The 14,737-nt window shown below is 43.9% G+C and overlaps 2 protein-coding genes across 6 annotated transcripts; both read right to left on the reverse strand.

The window, feature by feature from the left end:
- Nucleotides 1-1,594: 1,594 nt before the first annotated feature.
- LOC135615382 (probable inactive receptor kinase At1g48480) lies at nt 1,595-4,011 on the reverse strand. The gene is made up of 2 exons (XM_065113801.1): nt 2,450-4,011; nt 1,595-2,376 (listed from the first exon to the last, which is right to left on the reverse strand). The coding sequence occupies exons 1-2, from the start codon at nt 3,771-3,773 to the stop codon at nt 1,736-1,738; spliced, it is 1,965 nt and encodes a 654-aa protein (XP_064969873.1). The 5' UTR covers nt 3,774-4,011; the 3' UTR covers nt 1,595-1,735.
- A 524-nt stretch (nt 4,012-4,535) lies between these two features.
- On the reverse strand, nt 4,536-10,669 carry LOC103977143 (uncharacterized). 5 transcript variants are annotated; one of them, XM_065113824.1, is made up of 7 exons: nt 10,554-10,669; nt 9,013-9,085; nt 7,333-8,581; nt 6,425-6,483; nt 6,161-6,289; nt 5,281-5,416; nt 4,536-5,033 (listed from the first exon to the last, which is right to left on the reverse strand). In XM_065113824.1, the coding sequence occupies exons 3-7, from the start codon at nt 8,035-8,037 to the stop codon at nt 4,686-4,688; spliced, it is 1,377 nt and encodes a 458-aa protein (XP_064969896.1). In that variant the 5' UTR covers nt 8,038-8,581; nt 9,013-9,085; nt 10,554-10,669; the 3' UTR covers nt 4,536-4,685. The 5 variants fall into 5 exon arrangements, with proteins under 5 accessions (XP_064969896.1, XP_064969890.1, XP_064969881.1 ...); XM_065113818.1 differs by having other exon boundaries at nt 10,451-10,668; XM_065113809.1 differs by having other exon boundaries at nt 7,333-8,236; nt 8,320-9,085; nt 10,451-10,668.
- Between the last annotated feature and the right edge of the window lie 4,068 nt (nt 10,670-14,737).

Here is a 14,737-nt window from a genome sequence, read left to right on the forward strand (position 1 = left end):
CATCATAAAAGCTTATATCACGATGGAGTGGTGGGCTTCTTGCACACCCTAGATTTTGTTGATGAACCATGCGATAAAGTCGAAGATGGTTTCATCCTCCCTCTATCTCAGTTTAAGCAGCATTGCCATAGATAATCTTGGGCGTATGTTCCCAAGGAAGTGGAGCTCAAATTTTTTCGCAAGTTAAGTGAAGGAATAGATCAAGAGTGGGTTTATGCGACTGCACCACTCCCACACTAAGCCCCTCAATGTCGTTGTGAATGTGTGATATATTAAAGCATCTGATGTACCATATAAAGACATCTGAACATGAAAGGCGAGGGTGTGTTCTATTGATTTAGAGTTACCGTTGAAGGCTTCTAGCGACGGGAGGCGAAAGTTTATCCGAAACTTTCTTTTTGGATGCTCTAGACAAATGGGGAGCAGCCTGAGTTAGGTTTGTCCGAAACTTTCTTTTTGGACTGTTGGAACTCCTAACACACCTAATCTAGATGTTTGTCCATTTGCCACAATTGAGCCCTTAGGGAGTTATACATTAAATTTATCGACTATGTCTCCTATTTGAGTAGGGCCAAGCCAGACCCCAATGTGACGATGCATTGAATTCTACAATCGGAGAGTGGGGTGCCCCTTTTGCTGATAGTTCAATGGGTTAGGGACAATCCTGAGCTGCCGGGGCTAGATCGACTGGGGAAATCTCAGTGAGTGCTAGTGCAATGACGATTGAGACATCTATCGTGATTGTAACGACAGTATGGTTTGTTCAATTAGTTGGGGCAGGAGTGAGGTGATTACCTTCATCATGCCTATAAGCGCTTACATTTGATATGTGAGGCTCAAGAATGCTTCGGTGGGGATAACCAAGTACCTCGCACTCATCCCCAGCGATGAAAGTCATGGGTCATTGAACATATGCCAGTAATGCCCTAGTATTTGAGGGGAGGTAGATGCATCCACCTAGGGAAAGGAGGGTAACTGCTTGCGTTGTGTGAAGATACTATGAGTTAGGGGGTGGAGCTTCCTCATTGGAGCGCACGTTGAGAGGATTCATGAGTTGACATTCTTGTGACATTTAGGACCCTCCTTCTAATGTCAAAATGTGAGGGAATATGTTGTCGATGGTTGAGTCAGCCCGGCTTGGTCTTAACCTGAAGGCATGGAAATGTTCGAGGAACCCTCATGACGACCTTAACGTAGCTGAGGTGGCTCCGAGGTGATCTTCACGTATTCCCGACCCCTCCAAAGTAGTTTGGAGGTCGGGTTGAGATGGAATTTGACTTCTCGATGGATTCTTGCACAAAGGTCAATGTCGAGAGGAGCTTTTCGACCCAACCCCCTTCGACAAAATTTAGTTCAAGAGATAGTATGAGGTGTGAGGCTTGTTTGTTTATTTTTTTTTTTAAAGATTTCCTAGGATTGCCGTCGAGAATCGACTTTTATACTTGATCGACCTCTCATGAATTATTATGTACGAAGGTCGATAAGAGGGGACAGGCACGATCTCTTTCTAGATCAGTCTGGACTATTGTTTGTCAAAATATTTCCTATCACAAATCTAGAAAAAGATTGTTAGTTGACCAAACACAGCACAACCGAATGCAAACAAAAATAATTGTATGAATGATAATTCCTACAGCATCAGCACCAAATATGTCCACACATTTCACAGCACAATCCATAATCTAATCAGAACAGCAATAACAGAGTGTGCTCGATCACAAGAAATTAAGAAAGCCTAAGATTCGGCAATGGCATCCGTCCTCGACGAATGCTCATCACCCTCTTCGATCCCGTCGCCACTGTTGCTCGAGCTCCGGATTTCCTGTATCCGGGCGACAACCTCGGCCATGGAAGGTCGCTTGTCCGGGTACTGAGCTGCGCAGTCGACAGCGAGCTGCAGAAGCCGCACCATCTCCTCCTCTGCGTCTTGCTGCCTCAGCAGCTCCACATCAAACACCTCCGCCGTCCACTCCTCTTGAACGACCGACTGCACCCACCTCGGCAGGTCGACGCCGCCGCCGTCGTCGTCGTTGGAGAGGGCTTGTCCTGGTGACTTGCCAGTGAGCAGCTCCAGCAGGAGCACGCCGAAGCTGTACACGTCGGCCTTCTGGGAGACCCTGCGGGTGTCGGTGACCTCCGGGGCGCGGTAGCCTGCGGCGCGTGCGGGGGAGGACTGCGGCCCGGCGAGGAGGGCGAGGCCGTGGTCGGACACGCGGGCCTCGCGCGTGGCGGCGAGCAGGATGTTGGAGGACTTGATGTTGCCGTGCGCGGCCGAGGGCGACGTCGAGTGGATGTACTCGATGCCGCGCGCCGCTGCGAGCGCGATGCCCGTTCTCGTCTCCCAGTCGAGCGGCGTTCTCGTGGATCCCCTGTTCCCTGTGCAGTCCATTCAAATGGAAGGAATGAGAGAAGGTAGGAGGAGGAAGCCATGGAGGAAGCCGTGGATTACCATGTAAGAGGGCGGAGAGGCTTCCCAAGGGGAGGTAGTCGTACACCAGGAGCTTCTCGTCCTTGCTGTAGTAGTACGCCCGCAGCGGCACCAGATTGGGGTGGTTCATCGCCCCGATGAGCTCCACCTTCTCCCGGAACTCGGTCTCCGTGAAGGCCACGTCTCTCAGCCTCTTCACCGCCACCGTCGTGCCCATCTCCAGCACGGCCTTGTACGCCGTCCCGAACGTCCCCTTCCCCAGCACCTCCGCCGACGCGCGCAGCAGGTCCTCCAGGTCGAACCGCGGCGCCCCGCCGCCCACGAAGAACACCAGCTTCTTCTCCCCAGCCGCAGGCTTCGCCGGCTGGCCGTTCCCGCTCCCTCCTTCCCCAGATCCCTTCTCCCGTTCAGCCGCCGCCGCTACGGGCTCCGGCTCGTTTCCTCTCGCTTCCACCGCCACTAGCGACCTCGTCTTGCTCTTCCCGCACCTTCGGCAGAGGAGTATGGACAGAATCAGCAGGATCAGGACGAAGGCAGCGGACCCGACGGCGATCCCGGCGATGGCCCCACCGGAGAGATTCTTTTTGTCGCTCCCGGCTCCGCCGCCGGAATTTCCTCCCGCCGGCCCCTGCGCTGCTGGAGACGGCGCGATCTCGCCGGGGCACGGGCCGCGCGGCCGGCCGCAGAGGGCCGTGTCCAAGAACGCGCTCGCCGGAAACCCCCGAAGCCTGGATGGGATCGACCCGTTGAGCTGGTTGAACGACACATTGAACTGAGCGAGGTTGCGGAGGTCGAAGCGGGGGATTTCCCCGACGAGCCGGTTTCTCTCCAGGTAGAGTATGCGGAGCCGGGTGAGGTTGTTGAGCTCCGGCGGGATCCCGCCGGAGAACTGGTTCCCGGCGAGGTTGAGGCGGACGAGATTCTTGAGGAAGCCGAGGGCGGGCGGGATCTCGCCGGAGAAGCGGTTCTCCTGGAGGTAAAGGTTGCGGAGCTCGGAGTCGGCGGAGAGGTCGGGAGGGAGGGCGCCGGAGAGGGCGTTGTAGCGGAGGCTGAGGACGCGGAGGGCGGAGAGGTTTCCGACAGTAGCGGCGGGGATGGAGCCGATGAGTCCGACGCCGGGGAGGCGGAGCGCCGTCACGCGGCCCGACCCGCACACTACGCCCTGCCACGAGCACGGTGAGCCCGACGCGTTCCACGGCAGCACCAAACGGCCCACTGCGGCACGGAGGGCGAGCAGCGCGGCGGCGTCCGCCGCCAGATCCGGCGCACCGCCGGGTACCGACGACACAAGAAGCAAAAGCGCCATAACGCCAGAGAAGCCGAGGTAGGAGGGCAGTGAAGCCATGAAGATGGTGACGGGACTCACTGTACCCCGCCACTATATCCCGCTTCCTCCTGCAGTGTGCTATGAAACCCTAATCCATTGATTTCTGCTTTATATTTGGACGCGGAAAGGGGAGGGGAAATAATAGCACGTCCCACGTTAACGTGTTGCCTAAATTAAGAGAAGCTTAGTTCTTAACGCATAAGAGAAAAGAGGAGAGGAGTGGAGAGGAGGTCGAGCTTATCTATTTCCTGTTTGCTTCACTTTTAGCTCATATAAAATATGAATCGTTCCATGGAACCATCGATGACGGTGATTCGTCTACCGTTTGAACCGGCAATTCAATTGGTTGAGGCAGATACCTGGTTGATAGGAGAAGTTGGTGGCCGTTGAGATTTCAAGGACGCGTATTTTGACTTGCATTACTTTACTCTATCCCCGTCTCGACTTTGGAGAGAAGGAAAGGCGTGCGGAGACGGCAGCGGCATCGCGGTCTCACTTTGGCGGCCGGGCGTTGACGGCGTTCGAGGCCGCGATGTAGACTGGAGTTGGGCCCAAAGACCGGCCCTTACTCGGCTGGTCCAACGGCTCTCGTGTCTGACTTCTGGAAGCATCTGGACCCTCTCATCACTCCATGCCGGCGTCTCCATAACGGTTGGATGGAGATGTACATCGGGTTAAGATGGACGGCCCAGATTCCGCCACCTCGGCACTGTACAATTCACGCGTATTCATGATTACCTTGTTCTCACCCAGATAAAAAGCGAGGAAGCAACAGAAATCTAAAACCGGGGGGGATTGAAATATCATCCGTTAACTAAAAACTGTTAACTAATATCATCCGTCTATAAAAAGAATCACAATTTCCAACTGTACAAAAGAATGATGAAATATACAAACTTGAGAACATCCATCAGTATTAAGGTTGAAGAGTCATCTAACAGGAAGAGACATCTTCACACTGGAGCCAAGGCTGTTGTCTTCTTCATCTGAGACCATGCCTTGTGGTTCATTCCCATCAAAGAGCTTCTCCACCAGCTCATCCCAATTCATTGTCCTACTCGATGCCGAATCATCACTACATGAGGACATGTTGTCATAGTGCTCACACGTTGATGCTGCCTGGTCTTGGAAGGGTAAGCTGTGTTGTGAGGCAGGGTGAGGCAGGTGCAAGCTCAAAGCTCTTTCCAGTGCCTCATTGTGTTCTTCCTGAAGAGACCCCCTTCCCTCCATCTGTTGCCTCGACGGAGGGGTTGTCATGACATTTCCTTTAAGCATTACCTGAGAAAATGGAAAAACAAGAAAAGAATCACCACTTTTGAGCCATACCTTATGTTTCTCAGGCAATATGTTCTTGGCAGCTACAAAAAGAATTAGAATGCTTTGAGAAGCAGCAGTCACAGTACAGCCTCAACTTCTAGGACAAAGGCAAGTGAATTTACTTTCATCAAATCCTGTGACTATATGATCACGACTGGAAGTAATAAGCATCTAGTAACAAGTAAAAAAGGAGATGGTTTTAGCTTACTTCTAAAGCTTTCTGAGCTTCTCGCTCCGTCCAAATGATTCCATGATCGAACATAGCATTGCATGATAGTATTATATGCTCGAATCTTCCTTCAACAGGAACGGCTGTTCTCACCTCAGGAGGGAATCTTCCACATCTATATTAATCGCAATGATACCAAATTATTCAAGGCCAGATTTCAATAACCACAAGTATTAATGATTTTACAGAAAAATCATTTACAAATCGAAGATTGGAAATTCTCAACAGCATTACAGTGTATTTCTTCAGATGCAAGTCCTGAAAAACAAAAATTTGTGATGCTTCTATGATATACTTGACAGCAACATCACTTAAGTGGCAAGGTGATTTAAGAAAAAGCTAAGAACACAAAAAGTTTAGGATTTAAATTTATAAAACCATATTTCCTCTCTAAGAAAAAGAACCTTATAAAACATTTGAATTTCTTGAAGGAATTAGAATCTTAATATTAAGGTACATAATTTAAGCAGGAGTGCTTCATAAACAGCCTTAAAAACAATGGGTTTTCCTAGTTCGTAACCCACTAGATGAAGAAAGTAATGTTTATCGTGGTTAAATAAGATATAAGTTGATAATAATCGACTATACTATTCCACTTCTAAAGTTCAAGTGGTGCTAATAAGGATATTCCCATACTAAATTTTGATGAATATTGCATCAGAAAGTGCTTCACACACCGCCACTTCTTCAAACACCCGCAATGTGATTTTTCATAACAATTAGTGAGAGGATGTCACAGTGTAGTTTGACCAGATAAAAGAGGTTTGACAAAGTGGGTGTACAGACATTAAAACCTATAAAAAAAAAAGGGGGGAGAATACCTTATAGAAACATGACAGTGATATTAAGGACTTGATACCTGCAAAATTTTCTCTCCACAATATGATACATCCGACCGGGGGCGTAGAGCCTTTTTGGATCCTTAAGCTTTCTATCTTCAGATATAAATGTATCTCTCATGCAAACCAAAAATAACAAACATGGCAGACTGCACAAAAGCAGTACATTTTGGATCAGAAGTATTTCTGCATGCATCATATATTCATTCTACAACAAAATTCCCCTTATGGAAAAAGATGGAAACAAAGGGGAAAATCAATACAATTAGAAGAGAAATGCTTACCAGAAAATAGATCCAAAAATATGTTGCAAAGGTGTTGGCGTTCTTGGAAGGAAATCATCCTGGAATTGCAAGGTTTGAGGTTTCAATAACTTAAAGAAGGAAAGTTATACTAAATACAAAAACACAGCAAGAATAGTGTCTCCTAGAGCTACACTCTATTACAAACCAATTAATATCTCAGCCATGAAAAATAGTCAAACAAATGAAAATCAATGTATCTGTACCACCAACTTATGTATAAATAATTAAGCAAGAACCTAAGACAGAAGCAATGGCTACTTCTATATATGACTTCCAATTTCACAATCTCCTCAACTTAGGAGGAGGAAGATGACTACATGATCGATAAGGGTAAAAATAATAATAAATTTCATACTTGGAAAAGGATTTTGTGTTGGTGACTAGCAATCTCTTAAGCCGTTACGAAAGGACCCAATTTATACTAAACTCTAACATCCATCAAAGAGCAATCAACAAACCGAATTTGCCATCAAAGGTCACTATTTGCTTTTGTCAGGAAGATGAAAAACAGAAAAATCCGATACACAATGTGATTTTGTGTTGGTGATATGTATCAAATTCATTGTTCAGGTGGCGGTAAATACTAGTATAAAGAGAATCAAACAAGTTAACACTGTCTACTAGTCAATAGTTTCTATGCTGCTGAAGTATAGAATAAGACATCATTAGAGTTCATAGCATTGACAAATTAGAGGTAGAAGACATGCAGCCAAAAGAGTCTTTAGGAGGCCAAAAGAACTAAAGAGGAATATAGGAATTTAGGGGTTAACTAAAACTTTAGTAGTCTAATAAATCGACTCGTTCGAATCCTATTACCAGAGAACAAATTCAAATTACTTCAAGAACAAGCCGGTTCGACCAGAGGAAACAAGAGATGCTTGACTTGCCTGCAAAACCACGGAGTGGATCACGTCAGCGTACTTCACCGCAAGATTCAGCGACATGCACCTGGCCGGCGAGATGGCGTAGCATCGGACGCGGCTCCTTGGGATCTCCCCGAACCGGTCGAGGTGGTTCACCACCACCATGGCCATGAGGGCCGCCACGCCGGCGCCGAGCGAGTGGCCGACCAGCACGAGGCCATACTCGGGCCCGCAATCCCTAAGGAGGTGGCACAGGGTGTCGGCCTCGCGGTTGAGCAGCCAGGCGGCGGCCTTCAGCAGGCCGAGGTGGACGTAGCCGCCGTCGAAGGGCTGGGAACCGGGAGGGTTGTCGAGCAGGAGGCGGTAGTCGGCGTCGTGGCCAAGGTTGAGGCCACGGACGGCTAGGACGACTTCGCGGGCGGCGCGGTCGACGTAGAGGAGGTAGGGCGGGCAGCGGCCGCGGGTGTCGGCGTAGGAGGCGCGTTTGACGACGGCGGCGGGATCCATCCGATACCCGCCGGGGCGAGCGGGGGCCCAGCGGGGGCGGGCGAGGTCGTCTTCGTAGGCCGCAAGGACGGCGCGGCAGGCGCGGGGAACGGGGGCGAACTCATCGGGCGTGGCGGGCGCCCAGGCGGCGCTGTCGTCGGCGCCGACGTACCCGCAGCGGCGGCAGGCCCACCGCGTGCACCCCAGGCAGAACACGCACTCGATGCCACAAGACACGACCATCGCCGAGAGAGATACAGAGAGAGAAGGGTTTAGTTACCGTCGTTGTCTCTTGGTCTTCTCGGCTTTTGTGATCGCGTTGCAGCAGCCTTGGAGGGAAAGGAAACAAATATGAGAGATCGAGAGAGACAGTCGAGGACGTCACCTGCTTAGACGGAGCGCGTGGATTTGAACCGAGGAGAAGCTTCTGGTGTTTCCACTTCTGGAACGGAAACAAACACATCAAATAAATAGACCAACCAAATAATACTCGTCCCTCACCCGTGTCGTTTTCCCATGGCCTACCTGCACAGTGACGGACCTGTGGGACCGGTGACGCCTCCAATAAAAGGGTAGGTAAAGTGCCAGGTCTAAACGTCCAGGTAGTTTGTGATTTCGTGGAACAGCAGTAAACGATTTGAAAGAAGCGCAAAACCAACACAAACGAGAAATTGCTGACTTTTCTAGAAGGTAAACCATGTACGACTGGACTGGTTGACTTCGAACCGGTTCAGATTTTTCGAACTCCGACCGGATCTCGGTTCGGCCCATCTCAATTGGCCACAAACTGAACATCCAATACAACCACATACATCAGGCTTCGTGAAACAATTTGAACAACATATGTATCTAAATTGTGCCTACTCAATCAATATATATCTACATTATACCTAATTATTAAGGTATAAATGTATAAACTATGATATAATTAGACCTAAGATAAGATCTTTTGTCGAAAAGAAAGATTGAGGTGCAGAACCTCAACATGAAGAAATAATCCAGAATAATTGCCAAAGCTCATCTCTGGAACATTTTTAGACTAAGCATAATGGCCAAACTAGCCTACTAAGAAATTCAACAACACTGTAAAATTTTATACATGAATATGGTTGATAAAAATGAGGTATGTGATGTCCAAAGCTCACCATCTCTGGAACATTTCTGTTAAGAATTATATGAAACTGAGAGAAAACAAGCTTGAAAAGCAATAGTCATTACCGAACGACACCCGAATGCAAAAGGAATCTCAAGAAGAAGACATCCCTTCCAGAGAAGAAACAAGAACCATGACCTGCAGAAAAGAAAATACCAAGAGATTACCAAGTGTAACCACAAGTACAAGAATGCGATTAGCAACCAACAAAGTGAAAGAGATGCCTCAAATCAATCCTCTTCTCTCGCTGCGCTTATTCCCTTGCATGTTTCTTCCTTCTTCTGAGAGTTCTCTCAGTTTCAAGTAGTGCACACATTCTAAGCAAGTATAAGCTTCCCGGCAAAGCTTCAAACAAAGAGATTGGGGTTTTGTTACTAGAATCTATATGTGTCACACTATATTCCTTCTTTTTCTTCCAGCAACAAATCTGCTTTGGTCGGTCAGGCTCAAACCTAAGAATGTCTAGAGCCTTTGAATATCTTGTAGAAATGAGGAAAGGGAAGGAAGCGAATGGGGTTTCTACTTATCTATCATCTTTTACTAGCAACCGCTAGCATTGGAGTTTGGTATAGTGCTCTGCACCCCAGGAATTGAATACTTAGGAATCTAAACCACCATCGCAATTCGATCTGACCATATCTACCAAAACTAGACTTCAGGTGTTCAAAATTTTGGTTACACAAGTTCACTAATCTAAGGCCGATGTCAAGTAACCGAAGATTTTTTTTTTCCCCAAGGGTAAGTAGTTAAGATGAGATTTGATTCCAAAATATTGCTATCAATTACCAATTAGACTAGAGTTATTTTTTATTACAAAGGATAAGTGGTAAGGACAACATTTGATCCCAAGACTTTGCTATGGGCAATCAAAGTCTTTATCAGCTGAACCGACTTGAGTTATCAAAATTACGGAAGCTCACTTAACTTTTGTAGAACAGAAACATTGTAGAACATATTTCCTGTAGGCAAATACAACGCAAATCATTTAACATTTTGTGAGATAGTCACTACAATATGTATCCAATGGCCAACCTCTCAACATGCTCAAAGTCTGATGAATGAATGTTATTATCTTGAGCATCACTCTTAATCTGATCTAGGCAATAATTCAAGCAGCAAATCCTAATTTATGTTTCCAGACAAACATGAAAAGACCAAGCATTAACATTAAGGATCAACATAAACATCCAAAATAGGAGCAGTTAAGCAATGAATAGAAGAATCATAGGGCAAGCAAATACAATCACACCATTTCAAATTTTGCAGGATTTTACGATGCCTACTTGATGAATATTTTCCATCAATCTCACCATGAAACATGGATTTCGATTAGTCAAACAGGTTCGCCCATGCGTCATCTTAGCATCAAATATTAACAGTGAATATGCCGATCTTCCCAAGCTACATACGGTTAGGGCCAAAACACCATAACAAGGGTCTTCTGCTACCTAGGTAGCAACAAGCACTCTCTACCACCTAGAATAGTCATCGAAGGAGCCTCACCTTCGATGATAATCCTCCGATGGAGAGCGGAAGCATGGGATAATACCCCGATCGTGACGCCAGAAACAGAGATCCTCACCATTTATGATAGAGTGTACCCCACCTTCGTCGGCATAGATCGCCGATACAACCAGGAGAGGAAGGAGAAGACGCAACGCCGTCGGCCCCCCTCTCTCTCTCTCTCTCTCTCTGAGGAGAGAATTGGCAGCGGCGTCCAAGAAGCGACGAAATGGGGGAACATCGAAAAGGGAAACGCCTTTTATAGTCGAGTTTGTCCGCTCTCTATCACCTTGATCGTGCGCCCTACGTCACTGATCCAACGGTAGATAGCCGTTCATCAGAACATGTTGGAATCTTGGGGACTCGTCACAAGAAGCGTTGCTGGAGTGGCACGCTCGTTATTTTGTCCAAGAAAGAGCCAACTTGACGATCGTGATGTGGCTGAGCTTGGATCAACGGTCATATTTCGATGTGGGTGGCATGGGGGCCGCAGAACTCGCCGGATCTTTTCTGGCGTGTGGTCGTGTCTGGCCGGGCTAGGAGGCCGTTAGATCGAGGGAATCAGACGGTCCGCTCGGGGATACAGGTGGCTTATGCGCGAATCACGAGGCAGCTCGAGGAGACATGGCTCAGCGATAGTCCCGTGCAATCGGATCGCGGCAAGACACGAGGAAAACGAACGCCACGTGGATTTCCCGATCACTCTCCACATAAGGGTTGGATGAATGACGTGGTTGATCATATGACGTATCAGCCGTCTGATCTCCTCCCCTCATCTCAATCGTCCATCTAATTTGATCGAACCATATGGAGAAGGAAAACATATTATAGTCTCTTCAAATCATCCTTATGATCAAATCATGCAATTTAGTAGATTATTACAAAAGAGTTAATGATCGATCGAGGAAAATTAAGGTCTTAATCAATCTTAAGCTCCGGAATTATCAGTAGAAAAATTAATTAGTGACCAAATAGTTATATGAGTAAGCACAAATTAATCCATTTTACATTTTCTTAAGAAAAAACCTGAATATAAGATTTATATATTTAAAAATATTTTGTATAATTTAAACGATAAATCTATTTGAAGAAAAAAAAGAGATTCGGAGATCAATAATCAAATTACAAATTCGATGCAAAATTCGCACAATCAACACTCATTATATATGTTACATGTAGAAAATTAAAATTTTAAATATGTAAAATTAATAACATAACGCCTCGTATAGATTTTTAAAAAATTATTTTTTTTAATATTCTCTACGTCTAGTAAAAAAAATCTAAAATATTTTCTCGTATACTTTTTAAGATTTATGTTCTTTGGCAAAGAAGTTTTTTCATACTTCAAATTATTTTGTCTTTTGACATCCAATAGTATTGACTTATCGATATTTTTTAATATTTTAGTCAAGATTTGTCGTACCGAAACGTACCGCCCCGTATCAAGCGGTACGTACCGGTCCGATAGATTATCGGTACGCGACTGCCCGGTACCGCTATAGTGCTACAGTATTATACTGTAGCACTACTATAGTATGAAAAAAATAAAAAATTATTCAGTACACCAGGGTGTACCGTTCGGTACGCCCTAATATACCGCCCGCTACATCGGTACCATACCATATCAAGCCCGGGTTGAAACGTTGGTACGATACAGTGAACCTTGCTTTTAGTGCTAATCAAATCGAATATTATCTTAAAATTATTAATGATTTATAAACTACATGAGGAGCAATGGTGGCTTCTATCATTTCTAAAGAAATGCTGCTATAAATTTCCAGTGCTCATCAATGACAATCCATCCATGAACTCTCTCTCTCGCTCTCTCTCTCTCTCTTTGATCCACCTGAGGAGACGGTAGAGAGAAAGAGAGAGAGACCTTTGGATTCATACGCTTAATGGTGTGATTAAAGCTTGCTTCGTTGGATGCAGGACACCCTCAAGACTCCGGCAGCTGCAACTGCAACAGCAGATGCTTTGAAGGAGACGAGGAAGCACAGCTGCTGCGGTGTACCAAAAAGATTGGAACAGTGGCAAATGCATCAATCATAGAACACTATAAATGACTTGAAATGGACCACAAAAGAAAATGGATTAGATGGGATATTTATCAAGGAAAGAAAATGACACTTTGATACAATATTTTAGGTGTTCTAAGTGATGTAATAACTCTTAAAAGGATCAAAAAAAAAAAACCAAAGAAAACCATAGAAGATGAGAAGAGAGATACAGAATAAGAGACACCTCATTTTACCTACTAATCAAATGAAAGATAAAACTTGATATATATAATGTCTCATCAAATCAAATCCTACTCCACTAGGAATGGTGCCAACATCTTACATATTAATAACCTTTCATATGTGGTAAGCTCATATCTAATCATAATGTTTAATTTAATATTTCAAGGTAATTAAAAAAAAAGTATTAGATGCATTCAAACTAGAGAAATTAGCTAACTTGTATGCAATTCCAATGGATGACTAAGATGTCATCACAAATATTCTTTAAATGTCAAAACTTAGAACATGTTCATCAAACTCTGAGATTATGTGAGAGAAACCCAATTAATGAGCAAATTGAAGGATTTTTGAGGATTGTTAAGCATTATAAAACACTAGTTTTAAATGTAATTTGGATCGAAAAAAATTTTGAGAACTAATTCACCAACAAATTTGATTCACTAATTAAACCGCTCGAGTATCATTTTATTTATTATAAAGATATTTATTTAAAAAGTAAATAAATGTGTTTACTTTTTTATCGTCATCTCTATCATCTTCTTTTTATTATGTTAAAAAAATATTTTAAAATATTATGTATACGTTAATATAATATATAAAAATATCGAACATTCGTCCCCTCGATTGATCAACAATTAATCAAAGAAAAATAATAATAATAAATTAATTATTTTGGTTTCATAAAAATAATAAAGAAAAAAACTCATCTGACATTCTTGAAATAAAAATAACTCAATCAACCAAAATCGGAAGAATAGTTTTTGATGATTAAAACTTTAATCGTAGCTAATCCAAATACGGTTTACTATTACATAATTGAACTAATCTCGAATCCTTAATCCTTATTGTATTAATCGGATTCGAATAATAGATAACTAAATAAGCTAAATACCTAAAGATTCATAATTGAACTTCCACATGTGACTGTTGCCTGCCCAATTAAATGGATGAAAAAGACTGAAATGGAACAATTAAAAGGAGAGGATTCCTGATGTCCAATAACATGATAGCCATCCCTATCCCATTGGATTGGTTCCAATGGTCTCAACCAAGTCATTAAACACACCAACCAAAAACCCAACTAAGAACATAAAAGGGAACCACACATCAGGTCAACACACCATTGGTGTTATTAAAATGGCAATGGATTTTAAAGCAATCTAATGTTGGAGCACAGTAGAAGACTTAGAATTGGATGCTCCTTCTTTTTCCTTAGTTTGATCAGTGTCATTTAATTCAACATAGCACAAATAGAACTCAATGAAGCACACTCTCTCTCTAAAATTTAGCCCTGTAGTAATCTCCTATTCATCCTATCATTATTATTCCTACTATTTCTATAGCTACTAATACTACTACTACTTGTTATTACAACACAGTTGCTACAATTATTACTGTTGTTGCTACATATACTGCTATTGCTGGTACTACTACTATTTCTACTACCTGTTAGTATTACAGTGCTATTATTAAATGCTTTTCATATTTATTAATCTAAGTTTTATTTTGACATGTATACTCGTATTGTTTTGTTATTGTTGTTGTCGTTCTTGTTATTATTATTGCAACATGTTATAGTCAACTATAACCCATATCTACACAGAAAGATTATTAACTCAAAATATTTTTTTAAGATGGATATTATGTGATCCCAACCAATCGTGACATGGATAGATGACATGTTATTTATATTATTTTAATGATGACATCAAATTTTATTGGAAGAGGAAATGAATTGAAGTGGAAATCCTCCGACTCATATTCTCACCCACTTTGGGGAGGACAAGTTTGATTTGGATATATAAACTGATCGATGCAAAGAAAGAGTGTGTACATTTTTGTTCTGTGAGACTTAATCTCCATACCTACTCAAATGACATCTAATACGATAATGTCCCCCACAAGACATATATGATAGGTACGAGGTTTGGTGACCATCTGCCATCCAATTACAATCACTGGATATTTTTATTTTATGCTGACATGTTAAGTTCTTCGTTTCTCTGTTCCACTTTAAATACTTCAACAGTGATCCAACCTAACG

Source organism: Musa acuminata, chromosome BXJ1-3, assembly GCF_036884655.1.
Source record: "Musa acuminata AAA Group cultivar baxijiao chromosome BXJ1-3, Cavendish_Baxijiao_AAA, whole genome shotgun sequence".
Taxonomy (NCBI): domain Eukaryota; kingdom Viridiplantae; phylum Streptophyta; class Magnoliopsida; order Zingiberales; family Musaceae; genus Musa; species Musa acuminata.